Below are 17,437 nucleotides of genomic sequence, written 5' to 3' on the forward strand. Positions count from 1 at the left end.
AATGGCATTTCATGCCTCATTTATACATACATCTTACAGCCACATAATTCTATATGTCAGTGTTTTGCTAAAGGTTCTAGGGTAGCATAATATGTAAGGTATTTCTGCTAATATATATATATATATATCATTTTCTCTACTGCAGTGTTTTGTCAAAGATTAAGTATAATGGATTCCCTAATAAAAGTGGTCAGAAGGTGAACATTACCCCTGCTTTCATCTTTGTTTTAATAATGCCTACTGTCTGCCCGCCAATTAACCTCTTTTGTACTTTCCCCTGTCCATCCTCAGTGTCTACAGCACAGCCCCGGGTTACCACTTTTAATGAAATCTGTTCTTCTTTGATAAGCTGCAGTACTATAAATCATATTGGAGCCCTGATGCTTTAGACACTTCGCGCTAACAGTCTTTTTTTTCTTTTCTACTTAATTCCCAGAGAGCTGACATTGGAATTTCTGCTCTAACCATCACACCGGACCGCGAGAACGTGGTCGATTTCACCACGCGATACTTGGATTACTCAGTGGGCGTGCTTCTGAAGAGGGCGGAGAAGACTGTGGACATGTTTGCATGCTTGGCACCCTTTGACCTCTCCCTCTGGGCCTGCATAGCAGGGACTGTGCTGCTAGTTGGCCTGCTCGTCTACCTCCTGAACTGGTTCAACCCGCCGCGGCTGCCAATGGGTTCAGTGACGTCTTCAACCTTGTACAACTCCATGTGGTTTGTGTATGGATCATTCGTGCAGCAAGGTAAAGACCATCCAGGTTTCTAAGTTACTAAACTGCTGACATAACCACACCAAAGGTGCATAACTAGCATTCTGCTTGTGCTCTTTTTCACAAACCAAAGCAGATGCCCCTTTTCACAAAACTGGCTAGAAAGACAATCAAGCCTTGACAAAATCAGACTTTCTGAATGTGCAATATATAGGCATTTTTGATATTTTAGATACGTCTGAAACAGTTATGCATCAGTGTGCAATGTTTATGGTAAGCGTACCTCACGCATGAGTAACGCGCCAGACAACTGTATAATGTACATAATTGTAGAATGTAAGAGGTGTGAAAGCGAGAAAAGAGGAGGGAAAGCGAAGAGCAGACATGGACAAGCAAGGTAAATGTGGTTCAAACTAACAATCTTGAGAAGTGTTGGGACTTAAACTCTTCGCACTATGGAGATTTTTCTGTTATCAATGTTTAATGTTTTGTGAAATCGTGGGTTTTAAAAACATTTTGGCTACTCCTCAAAATCCATAATGAGTAGGTGTACATTTCAGCACCACAAACATTTTAGGATGGTGCTTTTCCTTTTACTTTGAGGTTCATACTCAATGGCACAGCTTATTTTCTGTTATGACTCGAGGAAGGAGAGGGATGTTTCAATGGTCCCCGGTTCTCCAGCTCTTCTGTTTTTAGTTGGGTTGCGAGGGAAACAGCCATTACTATGCAGTCATAACTACGGATGACCATAACCATGAATTTGTTATCAGGAACATGCTTTTATCACGCATGTCCATTACCATGAATTCTTTACCATGAATATGCCTTTACAACGAATACCTTCACTTAGATGCATGGTAAAAGATTTAAAGGTCAGTACAATACAATTACCTTGACATTGAAGCCAATGCCGGTCACAACACAGATCAGTACAGTGGGCCCGATTCACAGAAGTAATCTGTGACAAAATCCTAAACTTACTACTTTTGGTATACACAGAAGGCATTTAGTAGTAGTAAAGTTAGGATTTTGTCTTAAGTCTGTCTTAAGTCAGTCCTAAGTTTGTCTTAAGTTTGTCTTAAGTCTGTCTTAAGTCTGTCTTAAGTCAAAGTTAAGTCAAACTTAAGACAAAATCCTAACATTACTACTGGTAAATGCCTTCTGTGAATACCAAAAGTAGTAAGTTTAGGATTTTGTCTCAGATTAGTTCTGTATATCAGCCCCACAGTGGCGGCGATGTCCAATGCTGAAAGCCACCGGACTTAAATTACGACAAACAATAAATAACATGTGTTTCCTGAACCCACTGAGTCCCGCCTCTTCGAGCACCATGGCTCGTACTGTAACAGCACACTGCTCACCATTTGAGAAGTGCGCTTTGCATTCACCCCTCTGGATATTTAACAATACAAATTTCAATTTCAATGCTGCTGTTCCAGGAATTGTGCTGGGCTGCTGAGCTTTGCTACAGACCATCTTGGGACCACTAAGAGGGAGGTAAGAGCAGGCAAAGAGTCCTGTTGTGAGACTAAGAGGGTGCCACATCTGGGTTATTGCACTGTCGCGTTCCTCTATGCTCCTGGCTAACTTGTGGGTTGGAGCGTAGTTGTGGGTGTTCAGCTGTGAGTGGTGTGTGCTTTTGGTAATGTTACAAGGTGTGTGGTGATAGTAATATTGAGATTAGCGTAATGTGTTTGCTATTCGGCAAAGGTATGTGCGTGACCTGCTGTGCAAGTGATTTTGTGGATTTGTGGTGATGTATTAGTACATGTATACATGCACGTAGATTGGTGTCTGTGGTTTTTTAGTGTAAATAGGGACGTAAGTTTGTATGTGAAGCCGATGGGAATATTTGTGGGTGTGTCTATTGGTGTTGATGTCAGTATATGTGTTTGGAATTGTGTATACCAGTATTAGGATCTATGTATGAAGCGGATATGGGGTTCATATTTACTAATACAATGTTTACCACGCATATGTCTTTAACAACCATGCCTTTGCCACACATTTTTAGTGATAAAATCATATGCATAGTAAAAATCATCGTTGTAATTGCCAGCGTTGTAATGACTCATGCGTCGTACTGTGTTGAAAAGCATGCGTGGTAGTTGCATGCTTGTTCCGTCATACAACCGGGTGGAGAGAGGGGCAGAGGGGACAGCTGAACAAGAGTGCTTAGATCAGTTCATATCTCCCATAAGTTCAGTTACAAACTGGCCATTTATCCATCGGGCATTTCCCCGGAGGACTGGAGCTGTTGCAGGCCAGTTTCGAGGGTAGGTGGCTGCTGTCGCCGTCTCCAGCTCCCAAAGATTCATGAGCAGGAAGGTCAGGGATGGACGGCCCCTGACACTGCCTCCAGCTCCCTGGGGTTTATGGCAGGAAGCACAGTGGGGAACTTAAGGATAGATACAATGAGATAAAGAGAGAGTGAGGGGTAGAGTGAAAGGAGAGAGAAGAGAAAGAACGGAGCGAATGAATGGAAAGAGAGGAAGGCAGCAGAGCTGATTTGAATGTTTTGCCATGGCTGCTTTTGGGTCCCAGTCCGGCCCTGCCTGTGTCCCTCCTTAGCAAGAAAACCTTACTGATATGCTTCGTTGCCTTGATTCTCAAGAGCACCTAAGGTACACCTAAATGAACCTGGAATAAGTAGTGCAAAAGAAGGAACATTTGCACCAGTCAATCTAGTATCTTCAGGATGAGTGTAGGAAGGGATGCGATGCTTTAGAAAGTGAATGGTAAAACCGTAGCCAGAGATACCAGTAGATATGTGTCATTTGACAAATATCCTAATGCATACATTATGCACTTATAATACATCATGCACTTATAATAGCTCTTGAAAGTCCCTATGTTCATAGAATAAATATTTTACACAGACATTATAATATTTTCCTTTCTCCTTGATGAATGACATTACTGAGAATTCAGATTTTCTCATGTGTGGTTTGTGAAATGTGAGTCAGCATAGGTATTCCTTGCAGTCTGTATCATGAATTACTAATTCAACGACAAAGAAATTTAGATGAGGCCATTGCTTACGCTCACATTTTACTACAAATATGTGTCCGCTTGCAGTCAATTAACAGATCTATCAAATAGTTTATGTAAACCACTATTAATGTATAGAATGACACATAACACAAGATCTAATTTTGAGTGCGTTGTTCACCAAATGAAAATTTCAATGAACAGCAGAAAAAGTGCATGTCTAACTAAAATTCTGAAGGAAGGACTAAATAAAGCAGAGAATCCACCAGAGGATTTTCTTTAACTATACTGCTTTATAAAGTGGAGACAATTCCACTGATGGATTGCCCTTTAGATTCTGCACTCCCTACAGATATGATAGGATTTTGCATCACCATCCAGCTCTCAATCGGGTCCTTAAACACCTCAACATCACAGGACTGTTGACAGGCATGTTGTCCAAAACAGAATTATTTGTGACATGTTCTAAACCATTTTCATATTATCATTGAAAGCAAGTGGTATTACTTCAACTAGACACAAACTGATGGACCAATGTACAAACTGATTTTATGGTCACAAACTATGTGCAAAATAAGAAGTTTTGAAATGAGGGATCTCAATGCACTAAAGGGAAAAGTCATTTCAACACGTAAAATGCCCTATTACTTACCGGTAATCTTCATTACTCTTGGTCCATTGTCTTCTTCTCATTTATGACGTTTGGCGATAACCATCTGCCAGACAGAAGAAAAAATAGAGGAATCCTGGGACCCCTACCCCACCTCCTCTCACTGGGATTACTTAATCAGTACTTACCCAGCATTCTTTCTGAACTACCAAGCCACCAACAGGAGACTGGCTGGCGGGAGGGGTCTCATGAATGGGACGAGGACAACAGGATCAGGAATAATGAAGATTACCGGTAAGTAATGGGGCATTACCCCCAGGTCTTTCCAGTCCACATCCAATTCATGACTTATGAAGCATACCAAAGCCAGGAACCTGATCTTCCGAACTCTCAAAGAACACCCAGGACACCCTACCGAAAGCAGCATCCAAGTGAAGCAAACTGGAGAACCACAGGAAAAAACAGGCAGGAGCACACTGCCTGCAACACTCCCAGCCAAACAAAAAGGGCCACAAAACCCAGAACAAGCATGAGACAACCAAGGCGAAGAAAAAGCCGACCATCAAGCCTACAGCGCTGCCACACAACCACAGCAAAGAACACCCAACGCCACACAACCCAGAGGGCATTCAACCCACACTGGTAACGCCCCCGAACCAATACCAGAGGAGGAGCCCCGGCCAAGGAAGCACCAGAGACAGCCCTCAACAGAAGGACAGTGAGGAGGCCACAGACAGAAAAAAACCAAAGAGGCCAGACACACCAGCAAAGCCAGGGGCAGACCAACAGGGACAAAACCAAGGCCCAGGAAGAACAAGGACCCAACACCACAGTTGTAAACAACGCCCAAGAAACAACAGAAAGGAGAAGCCACCACTGGCACAACGGAGGCATCCATCCATAGAAAAAAGACCATCAGGGCACCCTGGTCCCCAGAGCCCCCAACACCGCCAAGAGGGAGGGAGCCAGCCCAAAAAACCACCTCGAAGGCGACAAGGCAAGGACAACCAAAAACAAGTCTTTAAAGGAGGCACATCACAGTTACCCCAAGCCCACTGGCCAATACCCAGGAGGGAAACGGTGACTGAAGCAACCACACCACCAGAGTAACAGGCACAATGAGGACCAAAACTGAATGAGCACCCCACAACATACGCAAAGCCTGAAAGATCTCCCACAGGGCCGCCAACACCCAGCTAAACCTCAAGCCGTTACAGAGACACAGCAGCAGAAATGACAGATAGCACCCTAAGCAGACAACTGAAGGAACGCTCAACAACGCCAAAAGCACACACAACCAAACCCAGAAGAGAGTGAAAGGGGAAGCAGGGGAACACCCAAAAAACACCTGTCACAACCAGGAAACATAGATCGACAGGGCCAACAGTGGGACCAACCTCGCCACCACCAGGGAGACCCACAGCAGACCACCCAAAAGAAACCGTGAAGAACCCGCCACCATGGCCAAGGCATACACCCAGAGGACCAGCCAAGGATAGGACCACACAGCCACACTCCATGCACCCGCACCCAAACCCCAGACAGAAAACTGGGAAACACGTGCAGGAGGTGGAAAAAAAACAAGCCCAAAAAAGACCAAACCAGGAAGGGAGGAAACGCCAACCAGGGAGCAAGCCCCACCAACCTGCCAGACACTGGCCACCAGAGAGCTCTAAGGACACCACTGCCATCAAAAACCTGAGAGGAGGACCACACATGATGACTGCTAAAGCTCCCAGACTCAGATAAGGAGCCGAGGGACAGGAACAGGCCAACAGGCCAAGACCGAGGCACTCATAAAGAACATAAGGGAAACCGTTACCCAACAACCGGAACTCTGCTCAAGAAAGTCATAGGCGCCCGTTCTGTCAGAAAGAAGCAAGCCCGACGAGCGGCAGAACTCCAGCTGCCCCAAGACCAACCAGGAGGCCCAATCAGCCAGAAACCCCCACCCCAACCTGCACTGGAAAAGACAGGGGGAGAGCAAGAGGCCAGAACCCAGCGAAGCACAACACCCCACAAGGAAATGAGGCCAACAACAGGTCCCCAACCGAGCCAAGGAAAGACATCCAAGGGACGGACATCACAAGATCCAGGAACAAACCGGACCAGGACCAAAATACCAGAAAGGACCAAGGGCAGAGTGAGGCAAACAACTCAGGGGAACCCAAAGACCCAACAGGCACTCCAGGGAAGACCCTGCCTCAAACAGTACACACCAAGGCCGACACACCAAACTACAACCCCGGGGATCGACCAAGATGGACAAAATGGCTCCAGAGAAAGATTAACCCACCGCCCACTGGAGAAGAGCCACACACGAACAACACAAACAGCAACCAGCCACTGCACACCCCAGACCTAACAGCCGGGACAAAGGCAACAGGACACTGGGCCAACCAGCCCAAACCAGGAAGGATGAAACCCCCAACAAAACAACCAGCTGAAGAACCGGCCAGGAGGGCAAAGGACAACACCCAGGAACCACCCCAAGTGAGTCACAACCCTAGGCACAGAAGGGCCAACAGAAAGCTCTATGACAGCCCCAGAGCAACCAGAGAAGCAGACAACCACGGCCCCAGGCCCCAGAACCCCAAGCCAAAAACGGGCAGGAAAATCCTCATGTCACGACCACAAGGATTAGGGAGAAAGCAAACAAGACAAGCGGGGTGCCCAACTGCGCAACACCATCAATGGCTGCAGAGGCTCCTGACAAGTCAGCGGACTGAAGCACAGACCAGCCAGCAGAGACAGGAGGAGGAACCACCCACCGGCCACCAGAAAGCCATGCACCAAGAAAGGAAGGCCGAATCAGCCCAGGAAAACAAGCAACAGCATTCAAAACCCAGGCCAGAGACCTGAGGCCAGAAAAAGGGAAACCATTGATTCACCGGAAGGTGCACAGCCGGCACCCCCAACCCATCAGCAGGGCCACCACCAACCATCCCAGGAAACAAGGACCCGATGGAGAAGGCCCTGGCACAGCCCAAAATGTTCGTAGCAGAAGAACCAGCATCAAAAGGATGGACCCACCCCCAGAACTGGAGCAAGGAGGCCACCGACATGATGCCCCCACAGACCCGGAAGGAATGACACTGGGACACCAAACATCCACACCCCAGAAACACTCCACCTCAGAGGGCAGAGAGAACGCCCATCAAAACCAGCCACAACAAAGGCCACAGCGGCAACACACCGCAAAACATGCCCATGAAGCCAGGGCAGAAACAAACAATCCCACACAGGGATGCTGTCTCCATTTCCCTGCCTGCCCCTAAGGAAGGCAGGCACGAATGACAGGCCCATCAGGAAGGACAGGGAGGCTGGCCCGGACCCAGCAATGCATGGTACAGAATGCTGGATCCCAAGGGGTCCTATAACACTCAATCCCTTGCAAGATGGCAAGAAGAGGAAGGCAAACCAGACGAGCCCACGGGCAGACACCCAAAAGGCAACTGCTCAAGGCTCAAAGACCCCAAAGGCCAGGACCGGACCGGACTCCCCCCCTGGAACCAGGAAGCCCCCACCCAGGAAACTCGCACAGCCACAACAAGGCAGCAAAGCCACAGAAAATAGAGGCCGAAGCCAAAGCCCCACAAATCAGACCTGAAGGTCTCCTCAAAGAAGACCAAGGCTGCAGGATATACCGCCGCTCAACCCACCAAGCAAACAGAGGCTGGAAGAGGGACAGCTCACAAACCGTACCCAAACCGACACAACCACAGCAAGGCAACTAAACGCCCTGGAAGATCACCATGCCTCCAACCCTGCCTGTGCCATCACACAGATGCCCCCCATCAAAGCCCTGCCTTCTACAAGAGCCAGGACAACCAGCACCCAACCGGCCGACACCCCTGCCCTGCTGGAATGTCGGCCAGGGCAGGAAAACTGGACCCAGACACAAGTTTCAGAAGAACGCAAGGCAAAGGACCACCAGACAAAACGGAACCACCCCGACTGAAATGACGACTACTGACACAGAGCCCCCGGTGGAGGGACTCAAACCCTGGATGAGGAGTGGCACAGGACCTTGACCTGAGCTCCAAGAAGGAAGGCAGGCAGGAATAAAAACGGACCATGCCCATATCACCAAGACCAAGAACGAGGCAAAAAATGAGTAATGACATTAGGAGCGAACTGTAGTAAGGAAGGGAGAGGGAAAACCCCTACGTGGTACTCACCCCTGGGGCGGCAGACTGCAGAATGCACCGTCTGCCACAACATTGCCCCCACTAGCCAGTCCAGGTGCCCACCACATGCCATAGCACCTGGGCAGCAGACATTCATCCACACCGGCAGCCAGGCACTCCAGGGGCACATCCAGCACAGCCTTCATGCTGTAAACCAGCCACTGCAGTGCGTCTTCCACCAGGAAGACGCGCCCCACAACCCGGAACTACCCGGGTGGGACGGCACACCAGCCGTAAGAAGCCACTTGGTAACAACCATGCCTCCAGGCAAGTCCAGCAGACCGGGGGGCACATGAAAAATACCCAGTCTAGGACAGCCCAGCAGCCTGACGGGGACTCCAGAGAAGACTGACACTCCCATCCAGCTGGAGCAGCACCTAGCACCTTGTCCCATTATGTCAGTTGACAGAAAAAAGAACAGGAGGAATTCTGGGTAAGTACTGGTTAAGTACTCCCAGTGGGAGGTGGTGGGCTAGGGGTTCCAGCATTCCTTTGATCTTTTTTCTGTCTGGGAGATGGCTTTCTTCATAAGTCATAAAAGGGACTAGGAATGGAGTAACCTGGGGGTAATGCCTTTTACAATTCATTCTGAGTAACAAAGTAGTGGGAGCATTAAAGAGAGACCCCCCCTACACTTGTTGAAATTTGGAGGACCATGTATTAATAATTTGTGACTACAACTGCGGTCATAAACCAATGAGCAGATACTACTCCCCGACTTGCTGTTGGATCAGGTATGCAAAATGGAAGCTGCCCCAGAAGTACAGCTTCTCCTTTGAAAATGTCAGTGGCCAGTGTCGAAAGAGTAGACATTAGTCCAGGAAACCACTTCAGGCTTCACCCAATGTCATTCACTGAATGTGAACGCTTATTTTCAAAGCAGCCCGCATCCCATTGTGCCACAATATGAGAAAGGGGATTTTTTTTTTAAAACAAAGTTTTACTTGCAGGGAATGCGAACGCAGGGATGAAGCTCTGCTGTCCCAAACTGCATCCGCGGGAGTCGCGAAATGCCCCCAACCCTCATAAATATTAAAGAGGCAGGTTTTAAGTGTGAGCTCCTATGAATATACATTTTGTGATGTGGCTGATTAACAAATCAGCTGCATCGCACAAGGAAGCGCAGGGCGCAAGCTAATCACTCTGCAACAAACATACCGACTAGGATGTGAACAGGGCCATATGCTGGGTTTCTTTGAGCCTGATTTAACCTTTGGCGGATGGGATACTTTGTCACAAACAGATATACCGTCTGCTGTATTACAAGTGCCATAGGGTATGGGGAGAGGATGTGGCCTAACGGGCTAGGCCGGTCAATCTCAAATCTGGGGAACTGGGTTCGAGTCTCGGCAATGACGCTGAACATCCTTTCATTCTGGGCAAATCACGTAATTTCCCCGTGCGTAACAAAAATGAATGTGTCCTCATGTAACGCAACTGGTGCCCATGTAAAGCGCTCTGATACATGATATCTTCGGGTCAAGTTTGCACTATATAAAACTCAGGAAAATATATATATATATATATATATATGTAATATTCTTGTAATACATCTGTGACTGAGTATCCCATCCACCCAAGCCTAAATCAGGGCCCTTTCTGTTTGCATCTTCCTAGGTGCCTGCGGATAGGATGTTTGTCTTTCTCCTTTGGGAAAAAAACTCAAGAAGGCAGCAATTAATTCAGCAATAGAGTGAAGCATTTAATAGTTGAGATTCAGAAATTCATGACGTGTGCAGACTATCTAATCAGTGAGACCCTGAGGATTTATGAATCCGGGTGCAGCGGAGCAAGCGATTCATTTCTAATGTCATCTAATATTTCACATTCAATTTAAATGCAACAAAAACTGTATTAGCTGACGGCCTATTGTTTACTGACCCCGGTGAATTGGGGAAAGTGAGAATAATTCTCAATGACAGATTAACTGCGTGGTGGAAGCTGCCGCGTGTGTCTGCTCGCCTGCCTTGCACTTGGCAGTGGGATCTGCATTTCCCCCTTTGAAGAACAGCTGATCTGCTGCTATTATAATGATTGACACTGCTAAACAGGGGAGCAGGGAACTTTTTAAATACTGTCAGATCTGCTTAAGGAATATCTCTGCAGCTGATTCAGGACATGACAGGGCACTTATTTCTTCTTGCAGGAATGGATTCTGAGAGATGCGATCCTTATCCGGTACAAAGAAATTCATCTGGGGTTCCCATTGATCTAGTTTAAAAGTGTAATTTACATCTTTGTGTGGCCTACTCAGAACCTAAAAGCAGTAAATTCAATAATTATGTAGAAAAACAGATATGGCTAAGGAGGCCGAACATTGTATTATGAACGTACAGTATATAATAATTTTTTATTGCTTGATTAACAAAATTCATTGCAATTAAAACTGGGTAAAAACGATTCCCAAATACAACTCTGCATACAAAAAAAAAAAATGTCTATGGTTACATGCTGCACTAGAACATTGATACCAGATAGTCACATCTTGTTTTGCAGTTGCTCACTAATCATAAAACAAATAACATATAATAGTCAAGTTCCCAGAAATATACACTATAAACTATAGACGTTAAGTAACATGGTGCAAATAAGCTATAAAGTGCCTAAGTGTGAGAGCTGTAAACATTATGTGCCATCATTAATCATAAAGCAAATAACAAATAATGGTCAAGGGCCCAGAAATATACATTAAAAACTGTAGACATTACGAAACCTGGTGCATATAACCTATCAAGTGCCTAGGTGCGAGGGCTGTAAACATTATGTACCCTTTTACAAATGAACAATAAAGTGCCCCTTTGCTTTCGTATATTATTTAGAGCCTAATTACATGAGTTACCTAAATACAAAATCATTAGGTCAAGCTGCCAGTAGCCTATAAACAAAAACGTTATATTTTTTGAATCATTAAGATGTCCATTGACAATAGTTATACATAAGAAGATTCAAACCAACAGTTTTTAAGCAATTGTTAAAAATGTTATCATTTGGCATAACAATGGAATCGACTCACCTAATAAATAGATATAGAATAAGAGCCTGGCAGGCTGATCTTACCAAAGCCTTAAGGAACAGAGGTTTTAATAGTGCACAATGTGTTTTAAGCAATTTGGGCCATACGCACACAATATATAATAAGGTTTCACCCACCCACCCACTCTCAGAAGGGTGGTAAAGCACTTTTCCACTTTGAGAATGCAGGGGAAAATATTTTTTAAGGGCAGGCAGTGGTCCATACCTGTCCTTAAAAAATTAAACGAAAACGTTTCATTTTTTTCTTTTTTAAATGCAGCCTGTTTTCTTTTAAGGAAAACGGGCTGCATTTAAAAAATGTATAAAAGCTTTATTGAAAAGTAGTCACAGACATGGTGGTCTGCTGACCCCAGCAGGCCACCATCCTTATGAGGCTGGCCATTCCCAATGGGGTCACAAATTGCGAGTGACTCAAGAATATTCATAAGCCTCGCATTTTGCGACCCCATTGGGAATCGCTAACAGTGTCTCTGACACTGTTGTACATTGGATTTAGAGCCTAGCAATTTGCAACTTGCAATTTGTCGCAAATTGCAAGGCGCTAAATCCAATGGTCGTACATCTGGCCCCATGTTCTGAAATTGGTCCATGAAAATTATTCAGAGATTAGAAATCGGACATGGTTTACAAACCTTTTAGTGCATCTAAGTGGTGCATAGGTGCGCAAAACAAGCAGTCATATGTTTCACAAAATCAGGAATTGGAGAATATTGTTATCAAAGTTTTCAGTTACAATGGGATACATTCTGGCAGCATGAAGGAGTTTTGCCAATTGCATTGGAAATTTAGAGTCAGTGGCAAAACACTGAGGCCCATTTTTATCAAGGTTTTGCGTTGCCCTTGCACTACGTAAGGGGGCGCAGGGGTGACGCAAAACCTAAGTGAGACTTCTACAGCCATTCAAGGCCACTTGGCGTGGCCCTGCGTGGCTTCATAAATCTAGAGTAACGCAAGGCAGTGCTAATCACTGCCTTGCGTTACTCTGTGGCAGGGAGATGTTCCATTGGTGGAGCGTGGGTGTTCGCCCCTGGATTTTGCCACGTTCCCAGATTTGCCATTAGTTGTAGACCTGGCAATGCAACAAAATGCTCCCTGTTTCTACGTTTTCCTCATTCTGAACAGAAAGAGGAAAATGGCTCTCAGGATTGTTTTTGTGCAGGAAGGTGTCCCTTCTTTTACAAAAACAATACAGCCTTCAATGCAGGAACCTTTGCAACATGACACAAGGGTGTTTACGTTGGCACTGGACGACAAAACTGCTCCTGCACTAGGAAAGGACAGAAATGCGCCGCATAAGGGTAAATACAGTGTATTCCTGCCCTTTCTCTTTCACGCAGCACAGTAACTTGCAGCATTGCACTGTTTGAAAGAATGATAAATCTACCCCTGAATATTTTGGCATGGTCCACCCGACAGAAGTGGATGAACACAGACAAACTTCAATAATAATGGCTATTCAGATTTTCCTTTCAGGTATTGCCTTCCTTGGAAATGCTGGAAAATGTGCCCTTCTAAAAGTTTATTTAATGGTGGTGTAGTTGAAGGGGTTTTTGCACCGCAAAAAATATTTTCCTTATAAGCAAATTAGCCAATTGCTGTATGGAAGCTGTTATCAGGACTTTTTTCCACTCATCTGGTTTTAGGAGTTAACCTCTCACTGTCTATGAGACAGTTGCAACTGGTGATCTTTGAAAGTGATAGGGCATAATATTCCCCCAGAGTTGTAGTGTGGCAGGGAAGTGAGCATGCTCAGCTACCTGAGGGGACATTTAGGTATATCCCTCCAAGAAAGTATCGCAAAAGTGACAAATAAATCACTTTTTAGGGCATTTTTCACTTGCACTTCCTAGAAAGCTCTAGTGTTCAAAAGAGCACCATCCGAACATTCTAGTACCTTTATGTTGTTTCAGACATGCCTGAACCTTCCCCTATATTTTGCAGGTGTGTTCACTTTAAGATAAGTTTGAGAAAAAAAAGAGACAAAACGGTGCATATTTCAGATCAATTTCCATTAGGAAATGTCTTCAAAGCCCTAGTTGTACAGGCAAAATAGAATATGCAATTTCATGTGGCATATTCATCCTTTACCCTAACATAGCTGTGTTTCAACATTTTACTTCCCTTCATATATTCATTCTTTTTCTTACAAATACATTTTCTTTTATGTTTATGACTGGAAAGGTTCTTGAAAGTGGTAGTGTGGAAAAATAAACCACACATATAGATATTGTGATCTCAGGAAGTAGAGCAGAACCAGACTGACTTCACATGCTCTTGCAGCAGTGTTGTCAGTCAGGGTATCAGAGACTTCTCAGGTTCAGACAGCAGACGATGTACACTTATCTTATAGATAATGGTTCAGACTGCATAAGTGACTGTCACTCAAATATATGCTTTAAATGGATATTTCAAAATGCAAATAATTTTGTCGCAAAAGTTCAGCTTGTTGGTATGTGAAGTAATGCACAATATAGTTTCAACTGCATCCATTTTCTAAAACTGAAATCATTTTCCAAAATAAAAGCTTATCATGCAAAGTTTTATTAAATACATTTTGTTCCCAAACATCAGCTTAGTATTTCCTCCAGCACTATTGTACCAGGGCCAATGATGTTATAGGTGGGCACCTTCATGCCATAGATGCCTCCAATATGCCAAGAATGATCTCAAATATATGTCATTTGCAGCATTGTGCGAGGGGAGAGCACGATTGTGTCATGGGACTCCCCAAATGCCATGAATTAGTACCAATGTGCCATGAATACATCGCCAAAGTATAGTCTCATGCCCGTGATGTTCTGGATTGCGTCCTGGAAGTTCATCCTCAAAACGTGTTTGTATTCACCACAGGGATACCCAAATATTTGAAAAACATTCATGAAAATAATCTGCTGGTGCGGCCGGCACAGGTTATAGCAGGCGGGTGGGGTTCGGACGGGTCGGGGGGGAGGGGGGGGGGGGGGGGTTCGGGGTGTAGATGTCGACAGACTAAGGGGTAGGAAAGGTAAAATAAATAAAACCACTCCGCCCACCACCCCACTGCTCTTATCTGTGCCATCCGCGCCTGATAATCTGGATGTTGTGTTAAGGCTGGAAATCTGGATAACTACTTCTATACTGGAGTAATGTATATTTTCTCTAGCCATCACCTTGTCTATTGCAGACCAATGATTTTGTGTCCCCCTATTACCTATCAGATGACCTTGAGTAAAAACAGTGCTAGGCTATTACGGATTTGTAATCTGTCCTAGTGTAATCCGGATTCGACAACACAGCAAGACAGAGTCTGGGACATAGATTCTCTTAATTACAAAGCTAGAATTTCGGTCGAGATAATGTTGGGATGGTGAGGAGAGAGAGAGTCATGTTAGGGTACGAGACAGCTTTATTTGCGATGTCAAGTAGAAAGAAGCACCTACAGGTATTGGTTGTAAAGAGAGCTTGATGTGCCATCAAGTTGTGCCATAGAATGCTCATTCCCTTTATACCATTTGAAATAAGTACTTATATAAATTTCCAGTGAGCAAGGTTGCGGGGTTGCCAACAATTTTATGAAAATCCTGTCATTACTCAGTTAAGCCTGCATTTATATCATTCACAGAAACAAATCATGGAAACTCAGTTGACAAATCACCAATGTTTATCAGATGCATATCATAATCTGTAAAACTTGTATCACATCTAACTATTATAGGTTAGCTCTAAAAGTTGTAGTAATCCTTGTATGGACCTTGAGCCAAATGTTGTTGTGGAGTTTGAGACTGAAGCAATGAAACGCCATTAGAACATCATGACTTCCATCTTGCACACACATGGGAATCTCCTTTAAATGTAACTCATATAATTCTGGTTCTGGTTCTAGGCACTGCCTATGTTAGGATATCCCTGTGCTGTTTACGTATCTGATTTTCGGAAGAAATTACATTTTTTTTACGATTCCCCTCCTTGCTATTCAGCCATCATTTTCCATTATACCCTGCAGACTTTAGGGGGCATATTATCAAGCCCAATTCCGCCTCTTTAGCGGCCGTTTTCGGACAAAAAGCGGCTATTTATATATCGCGAAATTATCAAGGACACGCTAACGCTTGTTTCCTTGAGTAAGCAGCCCTTTTTACTCCACTTTGAATGTCAGCGATAATTATCGCTAATGACATGCAAAGTGGGCGGACCTTAGCAATACTAAATGGGAAACACTCGCTAACTCCGCATCTGTCTTAAGTCTGTCTTAAGTCTGTCTTAAGTCTGTCTTAAGTTTGTCTTAAGTTTGTCTTAAGTCAAATTTAAGACAAAATCCTAACTTTACTACTACTAAATGCCTTCTGTGAATACCAAAAGTAGTAAATTTAGGATTTTGTCTTAAGTTAGTTCTGTGAATCGGCCCCCGTGTTTTTTGTACTCCTGTTAGCACTAAAAAAGGCAAATTCTGCTTCAATTTGATCTTTTTCTTAAAATCCGATCACAATGAGAATCTGCGTAATGGTGAGCACTCAGATCAATATATTATACAAGATAAATTACCCCACTCACACATGAAAATGCTGCAAGCCACTGAAAGTCCAATGATTTGGTATAAGCACGTGCCTGCCTTGTCCTGTCTCTCTATGTTCACAGAATACCTCAATATATTTGACAATTCTATTTTAACTTCTGGTAGGAGGTCCATTATACCACAGATATTTTCAATGTAGTCATCTCAATAACATATATCCTCTATCTGCCTACTACCTGTTAGAACCCACAACCAAATCTCCTGCCTGCAAAGAAATTCTCTAAACCTGCTGACATGAATAGCTCTGCAAAGCTCATCCAAAGTAAAAATGTACTCCATTTAAATAAGCATAACAAGCTGCGGCATCATTTTTTATTTACAGTTTGCTTTTAGGTATGGCAGCCATCCATGTTTTTGAACATACTCATATTTTGCACAATGTGTACCGTATTGCTGCCAACGCGCGGCTTTTCCGAATGGCGCTCACGGAGCCAACGATTATGCTGGATCTCTCACTGCCCTGCGAATTTCACTAATGTGTTTTTTCCTGCACAACAATGATCCCAAACCTTCTAACTGGAAAGCCAAAGAGATTACAGAATTAATTTCAAAGAGCGATTTTCTGGTTTCACATGGCTAAGGGAAGGGAACGCTCAATCCCCTGCTGCTTACTGGATGTCACAAAGTACAAACCAGGAAGTCATTGATCAGCTGTTCCACCGTTCTGAGCAGGGAACCATTAATGAGCTGGGACTGAGCATGTTGTTTCCATGCGCTTCACCTTCAAGTGACTCCCTAATCCCTAACCTTGCTGCTTCAGCCCAGTTGCCCAACAATATTATGTTGTGGAGTGAATTCTAAGATAGATATAATGCACTGTGCTAACATTATTTTAATCAAGCAATTATTAAAGGGCTGTTTGGCCTGTGAGGGCATTGATTTAATGGGAATTAGTGTAATGATTGAACTCTGTTTGTGTAACATTATCATTGGAAGCCATGCAGAAAATTGGAATCTCTGCTCTGCAGAAGAGAGGTGAGGCTTTCCATTATCGCGCCGGATCCCAGTGCTTATGGAAGCAGCTATTAGACTTCCAGTTTATGATATCAATATATATTTAAATGCTTTGGTTTTATCTAAAAGTCACAGAGTGGAGAAAGTGGGCATCAGGCACAGTATTTACTGCCAGGCTGTTCTCTTTTTAATCAAGTCCCTAGACTTGTGAAAGTTTACTGGGTTTTTTTGTTTGGTTTGAGCTATGCTTGCCTTCTGCGATGGCTGGACGAGGAGCAAGGTAAACAGAATGCGGATTTTCCAAACTGCCAAGAATAAAATCCCTAATGTTACTAACCTTAACCTTTTTGATGTTGAATCCCATTGAAGGTCCATAAACATCAAACCA

General features: G+C 44.4%; 1 protein-coding gene across 1 annotated transcript in view; it reads left to right on the plus strand.

Moving 5' to 3' along the window:
- GRID2 (glutamate ionotropic receptor delta type subunit 2) overlaps window positions 1–17,437 on the plus strand; it is a 2,613,212-nt gene that overhangs the window by 2,143,787 nt on the left and 451,988 nt on the right. Inside the window, exon 11 of the mRNA XM_085641143.1 lies at window positions 437–749. Coding sequence (XP_085497269.1) covers window positions 437–749 — 313 coding nt within the window. The remainder of the gene's footprint in view (window positions 1–436; window positions 750–17,437) is intronic.

The sequence above is a fragment of the Triturus cristatus genome, chromosome 2_2, assembly GCF_964204655.1.
Source record: "Triturus cristatus chromosome 2_2, aTriCri1.1, whole genome shotgun sequence".
NCBI lineage: Eukaryota > Metazoa > Chordata > Amphibia > Caudata > Salamandridae > Triturus > Triturus cristatus.